At 46.9% G+C, this 16,804-nt stretch overlaps 2 protein-coding genes across 3 annotated transcripts; both read right to left on the minus strand.

Moving 5' to 3' along the window:
* Window positions 1–677: 677 nt before the first annotated feature.
* On the minus strand, window positions 678–13,524 carry wipf2a (WAS/WASL interacting protein family, member 2a). 2 transcript variants are annotated; one of them, XM_084466200.1, is made up of 9 exons: window positions 12,911–13,524; window positions 12,453–12,535; window positions 10,946–11,066; window positions 10,061–10,190; window positions 7,296–7,415; window positions 5,703–6,404; window positions 4,505–4,765; window positions 3,698–3,799; window positions 678–1,651 (listed from the first exon to the last, which is right to left on the minus strand). In XM_084466200.1, exons 3-9 carry the CDS (start codon window positions 11,000–11,002, stop codon window positions 1,608–1,610), a joined length of 1,416 nt encoding a protein of 471 aa, XP_084322326.1. In that variant the 5' UTR covers window positions 11,003–11,066; window positions 12,453–12,535; window positions 12,911–13,524; the 3' UTR covers window positions 678–1,607. The 2 variants fall into 2 exon arrangements, with proteins under 2 accessions (XP_084322326.1, XP_084322325.1); XM_084466199.1 differs by lacking the exon at window positions 12,453–12,535.
* A 382-nt stretch (window positions 13,525–13,906) lies between these two features.
* On the minus strand, window positions 13,907–16,268 carry cUnh6orf120 (chromosome Un C6orf120 homolog). Its single transcript, XM_084466202.1, has 2 exons — window positions 16,149–16,268; window positions 13,907–15,312 (listed from the first exon to the last, which is right to left on the minus strand). The coding sequence occupies exon 2, from the start codon at window positions 15,261–15,263 to the stop codon at window positions 14,718–14,720; it is 546 nt and encodes a 181-aa protein (XP_084322328.1). The 5' UTR covers window positions 15,264–15,312; window positions 16,149–16,268; the 3' UTR covers window positions 13,907–14,717.
* Window positions 16,269–16,804: the final 536 nt, after the last annotated feature.

The following is a 16,804-nucleotide window of genomic DNA, read 5'->3' on the forward strand; positions in this document are numbered from 1 at the left end:
CTTTTAGTTTCTCCCTCCCCCCCGCCCCACCAAACCCCTCCTCTGGAGTCCCCTGAAAAACAAAGACGTGATAAAAACATAACTGACCCCCGTGTCGCTGGTACCGGTCGTTAGGTCAAGGTATAAGGCAAGGACCAGCGAGAGGTTCCACTCGTTTCAACGGTTTTCCGTTAAAAGGAGTGGAAATCCAATAAGAAGTAGTGTGTGTAGACGACGAGCAGAGACCACGGGGGACGAAGAGCTCGGTGCGCCCACAGACCCCTGGAGCCTCTGGGGGATCTCAGCGGTCAGCGTCCTATCGTCACAACATTCCTTGCATAGCAATAATCACAACAATCTAAACACCTGAAATTCTGTCTTCACCAGCAGCACAAGTACGGTCAGATATTGCAGGTGATAAAATATAAAATAAGAATTCTGGAAGAGCTATCCGTGTGTGTGTGTGCGTGTGTTTTTTCCCCTTCGTCATGTTTTCCCCAAACAGGAAGCATGCCGTGTTTAAACAGAGCCTAATTGGCTGATCTGTAGCCACTCCTACTCCCCATGATGTTCTTAAAGACAAGATGACAGCAAGCCTGCAGTGGTACAGTCAAGTTGAAGGTTTATTTTTATATATATATATATATATATATATATATATATATATATATATATATATATATAAATAAACCTGTGTGTGTGTGTGTGTGTGTGTAGGGGGGGGGGGGGGGTGATGCATTTACATAGCTAGTAATATATTCGGAAATTTGGAAGCATGCAGGTATTCTACATAATCCTAGTCTGATAGAGGATTTTACATACATGTCGTCAACGGACATGCTTGGCTCACTATGCACATGTTTGGCACTTGGTTGCTTGGTCACAACCCCTCCTCACCCCCTTCCCCCGCCCCCATCCCCTTCCCTGGCACTACTGGAATGGCTATCAAAGACAAACTCAATCATAGATTCTAAACAAAAGAACAAAAAGGAAATAATAAATCCTAAATTGTGCTCCCAGCCACTGGTCTCGGCCCAGGAGGGTCATCAAAGCATCACTCAGCTAAGATAATGGTACCCTGGAGGGCTGAAGGGAACGCAGGATACAAAACATAATCAGAACATTTCATGGAATGAGTCTCTAGGAGAGAGGAACAGAATGGGAATGCATTGGGTTTACTTTTCTGTGTTTCTTCTACGATGTAGGTCCTCAGTGTCAGTGTGGCGTGACGACTCGGGTCACATGGTCACAGTGCAGCGGGTCAGGAACCAGTCGATGGTCCGCGGCATTCAGGAGACGTCTCCTCAAACCCGTGCATGCCTCCGGCTGGTGTTCAGTGTAGCTCTGCAGCGTGTCTTTAGTGTCTTGTTGTCCCATTACCTTAGTGTGTGGGTCTTTAGTCTTTTTTGTTTAGTGTGTTGGTCTTGTGTTGGTGTGCGTCTTTAGTGTTGGTGTGTCAAGTGTGTGTTGGCGTGTGTCTTTAGTGTTGGCGCTGTTAAGTGTGTCTTTAGTGTTGTGTGTCAAGTGGGTGTGTCTACATAGTTAAACCACTCCCCCACCCCCACATGTCCTGTGATTGGTCAAAGTGAGTTGATTCCTGGTGTGGCGGAGCAGAGGATGCCATGCGCTCACCTCCCTACAGGGGGCGCTGGGGGGGCTCCTCGCATCATACCTGGAGGAGGAGGACAGGTTAACACCGTGGTCACCTCCTCTCTGCACAACAACACACCAGCCAGCAGAGACTGCTTTACGTCTTTCCCGCCATGAATCATTTATGATAGTGACCAGGGGCCGTATCCACAAAGCTTTTTATCTTACCGCTATGAGTGCTCCTAACTCGCGCTAAAAGTTTTTACGTAAGAGTTTTTTCTTAAAAGTAATTCACAAAGCCGCTGAGACCTCCTCATACTAAGGATAAATGACTAAGAGTGAACTAAGAGTACCGTCGATTCTCGTGCACGAGTTTAGAAGCAGTCAGTACGGTGATTGGTTGAGTGCCGGCGATCTCGGTGAAACTCATTCGCAACTTCCCACAAGCAAGCCCACCAAATCAACGAAAATTAAGGAAATAGCCTAGGCTACAAATAAAGTCCTATCAAATATTTATGGACAGTGCAGTTAGCAGAATACACGCATGACGACAAGTTTGTGCAGACCACGATAATGACATTGTATGCACGTTAAAAAGAGAGAGAAGGCAAACAATAAAAATACGTAAATTGCATTATATGAAGGAGGTAATTAAAAGCACCCTGCAAACTATTATCCAATCAGCATATTTACAGCACTTAAAGTTTGGGCGTAGCCAGAAATTAGGCTCGGCTAACTTTTATCAAATGCGGCACGAGGACCTCAGTTGGTTTTTCAAGACGTTAAACGACGGGATGAATGAACAAAATAAAAATAAATTACAAATGTTGAGTGAACCACTTTCACTCAAACCATGGTCCAGCATCAGGAATCCTCTGGAGGCTGCCCTAAACCATCCTAAACGCAGCACTGGTGCGCTCCCCACTAAATCACTTCACGCTGTACATGGGGGAATGAAATGTACAGATAGAATCGCAAAATCCATTGAGGGGGGTTTCCTTCACAGCCCCGCTTCTGTGGTAGCGAATGCTTGCGCCCAGACCGGGTTTCTAGTGCACCCCGCCCCGCTCACCGTGCTCTGTCACATTTAGTTTAAATTAAAACAAATCGTTTAATGATTTAATTCAGAAAATATTTAGGTGTGCCAGGATCACGCTTGGGTGTCCCAGGCACAACTGTGCACATGGCTACGCCACTAAACAAATGTCACCCACACCGCCTTTCAAGTCTTTCTATCATAATGAATGAAAGCGAAGACAACGTGAAACACAAGCGAAAGCACAACTGGTCCGACTCCCAGGACCAATTGCTACTGAGCTGATTATAAACTTAATACAATAAATCATCTTACAATAAATGATTGTCATTTAAGATTCTTCGTGAATACGGGCCCAGGTATGTATGATAGTGGTCATTTTACATCACAAGGATCCCTTGACTAAGGGACTTTGAGGCTTCTGGTGAACATTGCTCATAATAACTGATAAGAACAGTAAATGCCAGCACTGGCGTAGAATGCTATCGCATGCCTGCATAATCGTCTATGCCCTATTACTTTGTCTTTTCTGTCCCTGTGGTTTCCTGAATACCTCAGATTGGTAGCAGGTGAGGTCATTAAAGCCTGTGACATCAGCAACACGTGCTGCTCAGTTGTCATGAGTGCCCATTTTCAACTAGCTAAACTAATTACTTTTTTTTCTGTTCCATACCATGGTGAACATTTCTTTGGTATTTTTGACCAAAATGTATTTGTTGTCTTCAAACCACTTTTTGAGGCTTTTTTGGCCTCAGATAAAAAATGGTTTAACCTCCTGGTCTTCTCATACCTACCTGGTCACCGTCACCATCCTACCTGTCTGGCCACTATCATACCTATCTAGTCACTATCATACCTATCTAGTCACAATCATACCTACCTAGTCACTATCATACCTACCTAGTCACCACCCTTTCAGCAATAAATTACACATTTTATTAACTACTTCAACGTGGATAAAGAGATAAGCGAGCCTGGATGGTCGGCATCCTGACTGCATCACCACTACCACTTTGTCAAAGAGCGAATCAGACAAGACTTGGCCATGGGACTTGTGTCTGTATGAGGGTGCATGGTGAAACGGTGCCCTACCCTTGTTGCCCTTGCTGGGGTACACCTTGCTGCAGGGCCGGTACTCCTCTGGAGGAGGGAAGTCTTCAACAGGATGGAAGTTAAACTTGGATTCAAAGTCATCTGTGGGAAGAAGGATGATAACACAGAATTTTAGGGCGAGGGTTAAAGTTCAAAAAGTAGTTGGTGGTGAGGGTGAACTTCAGATAAGTGGGTGGTGGTGAGGTTGAATATCGGGTGGGGGTGATGATGGAGGCCGGGTGGGGGTGATGATGGAGGCCGGGTGGGGGTGATGATGGAGGCCGGGTGGGGGTGATGATGGAGGCCGGGTGGGGGTGATGATGGAGGCCGGATGAGGGGGGTGGTGATGATGGAGGCCGGGTGGGGGGTGGTGATGGAGGCCGGGTGGGGGTGATGATGGATCTCGGGTGGGGGTGATGATGGATGTCGGGTGGGGGTGATGATGGATGTCGGGTGGGGGTGATGATGGATGTCGGGTGGGGGTGATGATGGAGGCCGGGTGGGGGGTGGGGGTTATGATGGATGTCTGGTGGGGGTGATAATGGATGTTGGGTGGGGGTGATGATGGAGACTGGGTGGAGGTGATGATGGAGGCCGGCTGGGGGGTGGAGGTTATGAGGGAGGCCGGCTGGGAGGTGGGGGTGATGATGGAGGCCGGGTGGGGGTGATGATGGAGACTGGGTGGAGGTTATGATGGAGGCCGGCTGGGGGGGGGGATGGGGGGGTGGTGATGATGGAGACTGGGTGGGGATGGGGATGGAGGCTGGGTGTGGGGGTGGTGATGGAGGCCGGGTGGGGGTGACTCACCTATAATGGACTTGGAGGAGGAGACAGAGCTGGAGTGGCCGTTGCGGAGGGGAGGCGGTGGCGGGGGAGGACCGGCCGGGGTGCGGGAGGAGGAGAGGGAGGAGATGGAGGAGGAGGAGAGGGAAGGTGGAGGAGGAGGTTTGCTACCCCCCCTGCTGTGAGGCTCGGAGGAACCTGAGCTGTGGCCGCGGTAGGGAGGTGGAGGGGGCGGGGCGTCCCGACTGCCACCGTTGCGAGTGCCTGAATGGGGAGCCTGAGGAGCTGCAGGACACACAGACACACAGGCTCATTAGAACCAGCGTCTGACTGGACGAGAGGGAGCAGAACACATGAGGGACACGGGTTGGGACGAACCCAGGTACTGTCTTAAATCCATAGTGATGAAGAGGTTAACTGTGGCCCTTTTATTTAGATATTCTTAGTGATAAAGAGGTTTACTACACAATGCAATGATGATCATTAAGGACCACGTTCAAAGGTTTAGTTAAAGAGTAATGCCACTGACCTTCAGACAATCTCTTCAGAAAGATAGCAAGGTATCAGATCAGAGGTACAACATTCTTTTATACACACACACACACACACACACACACACACACACACACACACACACACACACACACACACACACACACACACACACACACACACACACACACACACACACACACACACACACACACACACGTTGAGTGGAATACCTAGACCTTCTTCTACTGCTGAGCAGAAGAGGGGGTAAGGGGCCTGATATGTGGGTCTGCTGGGGTCCTTCATGTATATTGGTCAGTGGTCAGATGACAAACTAGCTGAAATACGGCTTAACGGGGGCGTGTCTCATATTTTCTCTGGTGTCTTATGTGGAGCAGCCTATACAAAACCATACCATGCTCATTAGGCTTTTACTCCTACCATCAAATGATACAGAGGGTGGAGCCGGGTAGTGGAGCAGTGTGGTGTGGTGTAGAACTGGTGTCAGCAGGCGGGCGTTGGCCATTATAGGGCGGTGTCAGGATGTGTAGGGTGGAGGACGATAGTGCAGAATGTAGTGTAGAATAGCGTGGTGTAGGTTAGTACAGCGTTGTGAATGTCAGCATAGGGTGGTGCAGGATAATGTCAGCCACAGTAGGGCGGAGTCAGCTAGGCTAGGGTGATGGTTAAGGTGGTGCAGTGTTATGTAGGGGGGGGGGGTGTAGATCACCTGCTCTGCGGCCCGGTGGCTCCCTGGCAGGCGGAGGGGGTCTGCCGCCCTGCGGTGTGGCGGGGGAGGGCGAGGGCGGGGGCGGGGGGGCATGGGTGCGTCCGTGCGAGCCTCCGCTGTTGGGTGTCTTCTTGTGCAGGGAGTTCTGGCGCTGGGGCAGCTCCGGAGCCCCGTCCACGTAGGACGGCACGTTGGACCCTCCTCCCGGGGGATGGCGGTAGGGGGGAGGAGGGGGAGGCGCCGAGGAGCCCCCCGTGGGGGAGGGTCTGCTGGAGGAGGAGGAGGAAGGTGGCTTCATGGAAGGCGGCGGGACCGCGGGGCTGTAGGAGGGGCCTCTGCCAGGTGTGGGGGGGAGGGGTTTCTCTCGGCTGTGGTGGGAGGCGGGGAGGGAGGGGGCCTTCTGGGTCCTCTCTGGGGGGGCGTTGGAGCGCCCGCCTCCCCCGCCGCGGTTGAAGGGCGGCGGAGGGGGCGGGGCCGAGGTGCTGTTCTTCATACCGCCCCCGGAGGAGTGGGACGAGCTGGAGGAGGAACTAGGGGGGCGGGACAGGTCCGGCAGGGAGGGGCGGTGGGAGCGCTGGTGGTCGGGTGGGGCGGGCTTGTGCTCGGCAGGTGGGGAGGGGGAGGAGGAACGGCCGGAGGGGGGGCGGGGGGCACTGGGCCGGGAGGCTGGGGGGCGCAGAGCGGAGCGACCGACCGTTCCGTCTGGAGGAGGTAGAACACGGAGAACATGCATCAGAACCACAATCAAAAAGGTACACTGTGACAGTTGTTTCAGTTGAAATGCGCTCTGAAACACAGAGCCATGACGATGCTCACGTTGAGGCTACGGGGATGGCCCCGGCAAGTCTTTCCAGCCAAGCTCGCTTTTTGAGGGTGGGCGGGCTTTAGAGAGAGTAGGGAGGAGCAGGGCGAGGAGCAGTTGTTTTGGGCTGGAGCTAGCTTTAAAAACTAAACTCTTGCATGTTGTTCCTAAGCATATGACACGGGTTTAATCAAACTCCTACGTTGAACAGACACCGTGGGTCTCAACAACGGTGCTTGTAATTATACTTCTGTTTCTGTGACTGAGCGTAGTCCACCATAAGTCCCTTGTTCAGTGACGTCCGGTGATCTTTATAATGTGGAAACGATGTGTCGTACAAATGAACATGTGTGACCCTCCTCAGCTACGCTGTCCTAGAGGAATCACAACACATAGCAGGGCAGAGGATAGGTTGAATAAATCAACCTTTATGGGAAATTAAAATAGTATAACAGCAAGGTTTGAGAGGGAGGGTTGATGTTTATTGAAAGCTTCATGAAAGGGTTTTGTTATTAAGAAAGGGAGAACAGATCTGTGCCCTTCAGATACTCATTTCGTGACAGTGTATACTTTCATCTTAACTATTTCATGAATCATCCTCCAATCTTGGGACTTTGTTCAACCTTCACCCTGTTCAATTTCTACTTGTTGGAATAAGGATATTGTTTGTATAGTGGGATATGTTCTTGATTTGTATATAATTGGTGTCCATTCCTGAACTACACAACCATGTCCAACTATAGTGCATCAATAACTGCTTGGATACCAAATAACAAAAACAAGTACTTTACCTCCAACTGGTCGCAATTTGGGCACGCCTCCTTGGAAAAGACCTCCCATTGGCATCGGTCCTCCTCCTCCAAAACCTCCTCCTCCTCCTCCTCCTCCTCCTCCTCCACCTCCACCAGATTCTGAGGAAGGAGAAAAATCATCAACATATATCCAACTATTGAAAACATGATGTTAAAGATATGTATGCACAAGGAGTCGCAGGAGGCTGCTGGCATATGAGCTTATTTTAATATAATAATATGTAATATTGTTAAAAGTTTGAAATGTCTCATATCCACCCTGCATATACAAACTGAATACTGGGAACTACTCCTAGGTGTGGTGGCACATACATGCACTGGGACATAGTACAGGCTTGGGTAAAAGCATTGTTGTGGAAGCAAGAGGCCCATATGTAGTGTAATATAACTCACTCTATGATGGGTGCTATAGTGTATTAGTATATACACCTCAGGCTCTGTGAATAGTGGGGAATAGCCAACTCGACCTTCGGTCTTGGGGGCTATTCCCCACTATTCACTTCGACTTTGGCGAATAATTGTTAAATATAACTCACTCTATATGGTGGGTGCTATAGTGTAATAAAACTCACTCTATGGCCGGTGATATAGTGTAATATAATGCCGCTTTTCCACCGACAGTACCAGCTCAACTCGCCACGACTTAGTGCGGCACGACTTGGTTTGGTTCCAGGCACGTCGCGTTTCCATCTAAAAAAGTACCTATTGAACGTGGGCGGGTCGTAGAAAGGAACCTCTCCAACGTGGGCGGGTCGTCATTAGGTTTTAATCGCAGGGGACGGGATTCCCGGGAAATCTGATCGAGACTATTTCCTGATTCTGTTATGATGGGAAATAAAATAAAATAAAAAACGCAATAACTACACGTCTATTTTTATATGGTAACGTTGATGGAGGCAAAAATCGAGCCCTGGGAAAGGAACAATACAAAAACGAAACAGCGAAACGCTGATCCGTGTCCCCCTCGGGAGCCAGTCCGTGGACTCCAGCCACGCCGGACACACACAATCACGCCGGACACACACAACCACGCCGGGTAGGGGTGGGAATCGAGAACCGGTTCCTACTCAGAACCGGTTCCAACTAACCAATTCCATCGAATTGTACGCCTCCAACGTTATCGATTCTTCTTAACGATCCCTGCGCGACGTTTTCTGGTTTTCTCGTCGAGTGCCATGTGTTCAAAAGCCTGCGTACGAGTCAAGCTCGCTAATCAAGCAAATAATATATCCTGATTCGAAAATGGATAACGCACGGAGCAGCCAGCCTGAGCGGTAAACTGCGACCAAGTCATCCCCGCTGACAGCAACACGCTGCATTGGTGGAGAGACACGGGCTGCAACAAATACCCTTCTCTCACCACTGACACGCAAATCCCTGTGTGCCAGGCGCTCCCAACGTGTGTTCTCCGCTGCACGTAACACCGTGAATAAAAACAAGTTGATAGATTGGTGTTTCTAGCAAAAAACATTAATAAATTAATTTCTTGCAGATAGGCTATAAGCCTTAGTACTCCTGCTGCTGTCTCCTGTTTAAGTTGTCACGTCATTGTTTGCACTGTGCAGTTCCGATTCTGTTTTTGTTTTTCATTGCATAGCCTAATTTTGTGATATGCATAGTGGCACTTGATATTGATTAAGTTGATATACTGCTTCAAACAAAGAGGATATGGCCTTAGTCCTGTTTATGTCTCCTCTTGTCACGTTATACATTTGTGATTGAATCTCTGTTAGTGTTTTTTTTTTTTGTGGGGGGGTGGGATATTCAAATACATTGCTTAATATCCGTTCAAACTTGATTTTTTTCAAAAGTGACATCCCTATACAGTAGTAATAAATAATGCTCTGCCTTATTTATTAATAAGGCAGAGCGAGCTGAATACAAATATCTTCCGGTTTCATGCCGATGATGACACCGATAGCTCTCAGGCAGCTGGCCCCTCGACATCGGCTCAAGTTACCCCTATATTTTCTTTCCTACTCTATATCCTGTCATGGTGTTGTTCAGTATGTAAAAAACAAAAATGTAATGGTTGCTTTTGGTGTGAACTGTGTAGAACTCCTTTTTTGCCACTCAATGAACTACTCAGAAATCGGTAAGAGAATTGATAAGGAATTGGATCGATAGGCAGAATCGACAATGGCATCGATATTGATAAAAACTTATCAATTCCCACCCCTAACGCCGGACACACACAACCACGCCGGACACACACAACCACGCGCAGCCTGAGTCTAGCTCCGAAAAAGGAGTGACACACAAGGCGAAACTCTGATCCGTGCCCCCCTCGGGAGTGTGTCCGGCGGGGCCACGCCGGACACAACTTAACTTCGAGTGATTATTCCCGTTTGCAGCCGCTGGCCAATCAGTTGCCAGCAGCCTGTTTACGTCATACAAAAGTACCTGCTCAGCTCGCGTGGAACCTCTACGGAGGTGCTACTAAAAAAAGTACTTTTTTTGGCAATGGAAACACAAAAAAAGGCCAAGTCGAGGCGAGCTGAGTTGGTACTGTCGGTGGAAAAGGGGCATAACTCACTTCACGATGGGTGCTATAGTGTGATATAACTCACTTCACGATGGGTGCTATAGTGTGATATAACTCACTCTCTATGATGGGTGCAATAGTGTAATATAACTCACTCCATGATGGGGGCTATAGTGTGATATAACTCACTCTCTATGGTGGGTGCTGTAGTGTATTATAACTCACTCTATGGTGGGTACTGTAGTGTATTATAACTCACTCTCTATGACCGGTGCGCTGCGGTCGTTGACGGCGGTCTTCTTGAGCCGGGCTCCTTTACAGATGTCTGTGAGCAGAGCTCCTCTGTCTCTGGCGTCATCGCGACTCAACTTGGGAGGGGTCGTGTTTGCCTGCAAGCAGAACCGTCTTCAGGTTAGTGGTCGGTGTATGTAGATCCCAGCCGAAAAGCCCCAATGTCTGCAATATACCTACAGGCATGCTTGAGCAAATTGCTATACCGGTTCATTATGAGTCACTTTGGTTAAAGGCTCTGCCAAATGACGTATGAAGTATTAATACATCCATCCAAAATATATAGAACCCAGATTGCACAAGTGGATTGAATGTTCTTTAATGATGATTGCCATGACTGATGATTGATCTTAAAGATCAATATTCCCTCACTTGCAGTTCTTACTTCCGAAACATGTGTAAACATCTGAAATATCTGAAATTAGTGCGGAATAACTCACAAAAGGACTTTTAAAGACCAAGTTGATGATAATTGGCGTATATAGTTTGTTGTGGAGGTTAATATTTAATAGTGGTAATGGTATAATTCGTCTGGCCGAGACCGAAGAAGTGCAGACAAACTAGTTCTATACTGGTTGTATTTGGTCACTGAACCTTCCATTGGTCACGACCAGTGACCCCACTGGTCGTGACCTGTCTTCATGGGGAAGCCAGGTCAAAATGAATCCCAGGAGCCTTAAATCTATCAGACGCAATGTTAGCATTTCCACCCGCGTAAAGTTTTGGAGGTGACACACACACACACACACACACACACACACACACACACACACACACACACACACACACACACACACACACACACACACACACACACACACACACACACACACACACACACACACACACACACCTGGCTGAAGGTGGGAGGAGGGGGCGGCCCCGGGGGAGGGGGGGGAGGAGGGGGCATGCTGGTCTTGGCACTTCTGTGTCTGGGGGTTCACCGACTCACTGTGGAGGTAAAACACTCTCGCCTGGAGAGAGAAACACAAACAACATGAGGTCAGTACTGTCAGAAGACTATTGAGGAGCACGCTGTAGGATGTTAGGCTCAAGCAAGGCAGCACCACTGGGGATAGGGGTTGTATTCAATTATTAGTTTGAATGATAGAACGGCTTTAACAATGCCAGGGTTTATGGTTTGATTCCCTGCGTAGCTCCACTAGTAGAGCAAGACATTAACACTGCAAGGATTAGGGTTCAATTCCAACTGGGTCTACCCATGACAAGATGCATGCACGCTTGAATGCTGTTGTCATTTGGTAAGATGATTACAATAAAACCAATTAGCGTAGATCTAAATTAGAGGAGTCTCTGTATGCCTGTCTCTCTATCCTTCCACTTTCTCGATAACCATTAATCAGAAAGACTTCACACTTGGTGGTTGTATTACGGAGGACTCATGGAAGTGCAGTGTAGTGTGTGAAATTGTTTGGACGAGCGGTTCTGTAGAAAGCTGCAAGCAGCAATACAGAGGCTATGCCATCAGTCTGTTCGGAACAGGCACGTTTTGAACGGGCACTGCACTAGTTATAATAATGTATGCCATGTATGCAGTGAATGTGACCTTTGTTGACATTTTGCTCATGACTTCATGACTGTTATTGCTGTAGCTCATCCAACATGTATCCTGTGGCAGCAGCAGCATACAGGATGCAGGAGAGGAGGCACAGGCCGAGAGATTTGTGATGGCTAAGGGGAGCAGGTGAGTGGATCTTCCCGAACCAGTTGGCCTCTCAGGGATCATTGTTGATCCAGCATGTTAGGCTGGCGGCTGCCCCACCCCTCCTTCCCCCGCCTAGCTAAACGCTACAGCAGGTTTTCACGGAGGGAAAACTAAAGGAATGTCACTGAGCAAGCTTGCCAGTCACAAGTAGAGACAGCTAGCTTACTGGAAAGGCACTGCTGTTAGGCCAGGGCAGAAAAAGCTAAACAGTTAAAAAAATATATCAAAAGAATAATCTATAATATCTGCTGGGTCTGCATAACCTCGGCCAAAGCCACAGATATTCCAGAGTGGCTGAGGACCTTTTGGAATAGTTGTGGCTTTCTTGGGGTTAGTTTTCTGTTTCAAATCACAAGAAAGGGGAGAGGAGATGGGCTCCTCTTTTACAGCAGTGGAAAACCGAAAAAGGAACAGCTGCACTGAGAAACAACTAAATTCCAGAACTACTAGTTTGTACTCCCTCTGACAATGTGACTATACTGTTGCCTTTCTTTTTCTAAGGCCTTTCAGAACACATGCATATGGGGAACAAAGCTCTTATGCATTGTGAAGTTATATGACTTGAGAATAGGAGACAAACTTGTTCAAAAGTCAAGTTTCTTTTTAAAAGAACAGTGTGTATATGTCTACTTACAAGATTACAGTACTGTGAGGTCTGAAGTAGGTCACGGCTCAAGTTGTACTTATTTTGGCACATTGGGCCATGGTGAGATACACCTGGAGAAAGTGCAGGTAATAAGGAAGTGAACCTTGTGGCTCGACGAAATACACCCCCCCCCCCCCCCCCCCTTTAGGCCCATTGACAGTTCTAGCTTTCTTACCCCGACCTTGTTTGCAAGATTTTCTCTACGGAACCACAACTATTCCTCTAATAAAACTCACCCGAAATTAGTTAACAGAATCACAGTCTCAGATATTGAGTGATGTACCAGGTATATATAAATAATCTCACACAACCTTGGTAAATGCGTACGGAGAGTCGTTGGGGGTTAATAGCAGAGGAACAACCCTTCAACACATGATCCCTACAGCTGGTAAACATGCGAACTGTCCGTACTGTGAAGCATACCAACCAATTGAAGTGTGACTTACCTTAACTTACGGAGGGTGGACAACCTCGTCCTCAGAACCAACATGAATGGAAAATGTTGCTGTGGCAAAAGATCCCAACGAACCAGTGTCTAGAGTGGAAGTGTTGCCGTTACAGTATAATATTACGAATGATGACCCACGCTAACGCTAGCATGGAGATAGCCCTCAATGTAGCCTGCTAACCAAGAGGCTTGGTCGCGACGCAGGCTAGCGCAAGTTACTACCTGCTAGCTAAAGTTATCTAGCAACACTGGCTTAAGTTGGCTAGCAACACTAGCTAAAGTTGGTTAAAGTCAGCAAGCAGAAGTTAGGTAGCAAAACTAGCCCGTCGCAGCTAAAGTTAGCTAACAGTACTAGCAGAAGTTAGCTGAAGATAGCTAGCAGAAAAGTGTACTCCTGGGCCAGCTGTCAGTGTCAGCGCCGTCCGCTAATTAGCTGCAAAGTACTTCTGAGAATGTAAACACCCGCCCGCTGTACAATAGAAGTGTGGGAGTGCCTTTTTCGGTAACGTCTGCCCACTTTATCCGCGATTTTAGATCGAAACTACAGCATTTTCTGTCCAGTGTTGAGCTGCAGGCGAAGATGTACTCTCTCGCCTGTTTGGGAGTTCATCGTTAGCTCGCATGGAACCCGGAAATGGGCCGTCCGACACAAAATGGAGTCAGGTAAGCAGCCCACCGTAACACGAAACACACCTAATGACCTGTACCTGTAGAACACACATACTAACAGGTACCTGGCGAAAACAAAACCCCTTCCTGCAGAAAACCATGAGGAAACCCTACATGAAAACACCTATGAGCTGCATCATTATTTCTGTTACCCAAAGTATATCAACCATAGACAGTAAAACAGATTAGATTAAAATAAGAAAAGTCTAAATAGTGGAAAGTAGTGCCTTTAGGTTTTTATACTGTAAAACCTTTTGAGTTTCCCAATTATGCTTTTATTGTCACTTTCTAGTAATGAGATAAATAACAACATTCCGACAGTGTGCAAAGATCATTTCTTTAATCAGAAACAGTATTGACACATCACTAGTTGCATGAAACTGCATGGCTGTTCACCCCAAAGACGACGGTTCGAAAGGCACTGTTGGAATGTTTTTGCTCATTGGTTAAATCAATATTTGATGCATAAGTTAAATTCAACCAAAGGGTGTGATGCTGATATCGAGAGCTTGTCCAACAGGCACAAGTGAACACACAAGTTATCATACTGAATTTCTTTGTCTCCAAGTGAAAACTGAAGATTTCAGAATGAAGTAGAAATTTTCAGCAACAGGTGTATTGCCAAAATTGTTTCCCCGAGAATAAGCCCACTCAGATGTAGCTAATTAGATAGAAAAATAGACAAAAGTAAGACAAGTTGTGGGATCTCATTACTTGACATGCAACACTGTCACTGCTCAGCCAGTCGTGCCATTAGGCACATATGTCTTCATCTAAGATTTGAGAAAATATTCCTGGCTCTAAAAATATTGAATCGGATTCCCTCCGGTCACTGATTGCTTGACTTTAGTTTGAAACTGGAGACAGCTCTCTCTAGAGGGACAAACAGTACCTCTAAAGATGACAGGAACACGTCAAAAGCCAATCCAAATTCTGAACAAAACACATCACCTCGTGGTTAATATGCTTTTCATCATTAAGACTATCAATCTGGGGGGAGAGTCATAAATATTAATATTAATAAGCATGGCCAGAATAAATTACCAACATTTATCCGGGGAGGCGGATGCCGTGTTGCTGCCAGTGATTAGAGACAGACAGAGTGGTGGGCCATCTGATACAACCGTAGACCCGGCTCAGAATAAAATCTCCACTATAATTTTCAACAGACCAATTAGAATAGTCCAGAAGATCGACTCCTCCTCCTGAAAGTCCTCCTCGGAGCCCTGGGGGAACTTCTTGCGTCCACCCGGCTCCTCTGAGGAGATCTTCTCGAAGGGGTCCAGCGCCACAGTCTGGTCGTAGAAGACCCGCATCTCAAACTCACTCTCCAGGTAGGATGGGTGGCCATAGATACCGATGCCCACGGGCCTCACAAAGTCCCCGGGCACAACCACCAGGTCCTGGCCGCAGGTGGTGGACTGCAGCTTGTACGTGTCGAAGCTGGGCCGCAGGGTCTTGTCGGACACATACAGGTCAGCGTCTCCCTTCAGGCTGCGCATGAGGAGGACGATCCTCCCGTCGTGGTTGAGGCGCAGGTAGCTGTAGTTCCCGGCGCCGATGTGGCCCTGGACCACATGGAGCAGCGTGAACTCCTGGGGCAGGCCGTCCTCGTCCGTGGACGGCAGGAGGCCCCGGGCCTGGGACAGGAGCAGCAGAACTAGGGCGCTACAGCACAGCATCGCGGCAACCGCATGTCAGGCTCTCAATGGCTGGATACCAAGGAGGAACCTGAGGAACAGAAGAGCAGCAGAGCACGTTGCACAGATGGTTCAAAAACGACAAAAGACAACAGTATGTCTATACACAATCAGAGTATTAGAAATGTAGAAGAAAATGTAAAACAGTTGAGGCTTGAATTATGGACTGAATGCTAGATAATTGAATATTATTGAATCACAGTGTTATAGAGTCTAAAGAACTCACTTTATTAGTGATATGTTACAGAGTTGAAAAAGGACCCAGCAGCCAGACTCACTGTAATATGATTTGTTATAGAGTTATAAAAGACCCGGCAGTCAGACTCGCTGTATAAGTGATCTGGCAGATGGGTTTTAAACCAACTTCTCAGGTTGACAAGTGGAACAAGTGGTTTGGCTCTTAACCACTTCTATAAATAGGATGATTAAACAGCTTGACCTAAAGCAGTAAGGGGAGTGTTTTCTAAACCTTTCAGTCATTACAGTCAGATATAGAAAGACAAAGAGACATGGCAACATAGATTATGTATTATTACTGCTAGAATATAATTGCAAGATGGTTGCTCAAAGCTACACGCTAACACGTTTAAACAATGAACCAGACATGCCCATGTCGAATTGTTGTAGATTTTGCCCATGGGTCATGCACGTTTGTATCGGGAATTGCATGCATGTTGACGTAATGCTATGTTAACACCGACCAGACTAGCTCTCAAAGCTAACAAACATGCAATGCTAACACAATGCTAAAGCGAAGCTAATTACTGCTAACGTGGTTGTAAGAGTTACAATTGCGAAGTCAGAAACGGACTAGTAACCTAATGTTAGATATTTTTCGGGGCAATATCCAAACGATTGAGGACTTACAATTCATCGCTGTCATTATTTACACGCCATTTTCCCGACAGGTAGCTTTTATTATTTTTTAAAGCCACCTGATAACAAAAAGTTCAGTGAACTTCCTCTTCCTACAGCCGGATATGTAGAACTACTGCCCCCAGAGTGCAGTGCGGGAGATGCAATTTGAACTCATGGATTTTTATATTATAATCCAAATTCAAGTGTACTATAATAAATACAATTCAGACTACAGAGGATGAAAAATCGTATAAAACATAATTATAATCCATTGTAAAGACTTGTTATATTTAGTTATTACATCCTACAGATACAAGTATGAGATTACTGTAAAAAAATAAATAATTTCACAGTAATTGAAAGTTGGTGGTGACTAGTCATGTAATTACAGTATAAATATACCCCAGGAGGTTGCTTTATTGTACCATATCTTCACATTTATTTCAGCATAACAAAATTCCCACCCATCATTCATGATATACGTCTTCCATCACAACCATGTTGAACACCAGAAAATTGAACTGGCTCAAATGGAAAAATTACATTTCCGGCTGTGACATAACTACATAGGCGTTTAGAATTTCTTTCTTCATAATCACCTAAATTGACTCATTGATTTTATATACAGCCTTAGAATTTAAAATATCTTGTTTCATTGAGTGTCA

This window comes from Micromesistius poutassou (genome assembly GCF_964030765.1).
Source record: "Micromesistius poutassou genome assembly, chromosome: 3".
Classification (NCBI taxonomy): Eukaryota; Metazoa; Chordata; class Actinopteri; order Gadiformes; family Gadidae; genus Micromesistius; species Micromesistius poutassou.

Excerpts from the sequence above, each read along its gene's own strand:
- wipf2a (XM_084466199.1), bottom strand. The coding sequence starts at position 11,002 with ATGCCCCCTCCTCCCCCCCCTCCCCCGGGGCCGCCCCCTCCTCCCACC. Across the intron at positions 6,405-7,295 it reads CAAATTGCGACCAGTTGGAG|ACGGAACGGTCGGTCGCTCC; the intron begins GTAAAGTACTTG and ends TACCTCCTCCAG. Across the intron at positions 4,766-5,702 it reads GCCACCGGGCCGCAGAGCAG|CTCCTCAGGCTCCCCATTCA; the intron begins GTGATCTACACC and ends TGTGTCCTGCAG.
- cUnh6orf120 (XM_084466202.1), bottom strand. The coding sequence starts at position 15,263 with ATGCTGTGCTGTAGCGCCCTAGTTCTGCTGCTCCTGTCCCAGGCCCGG.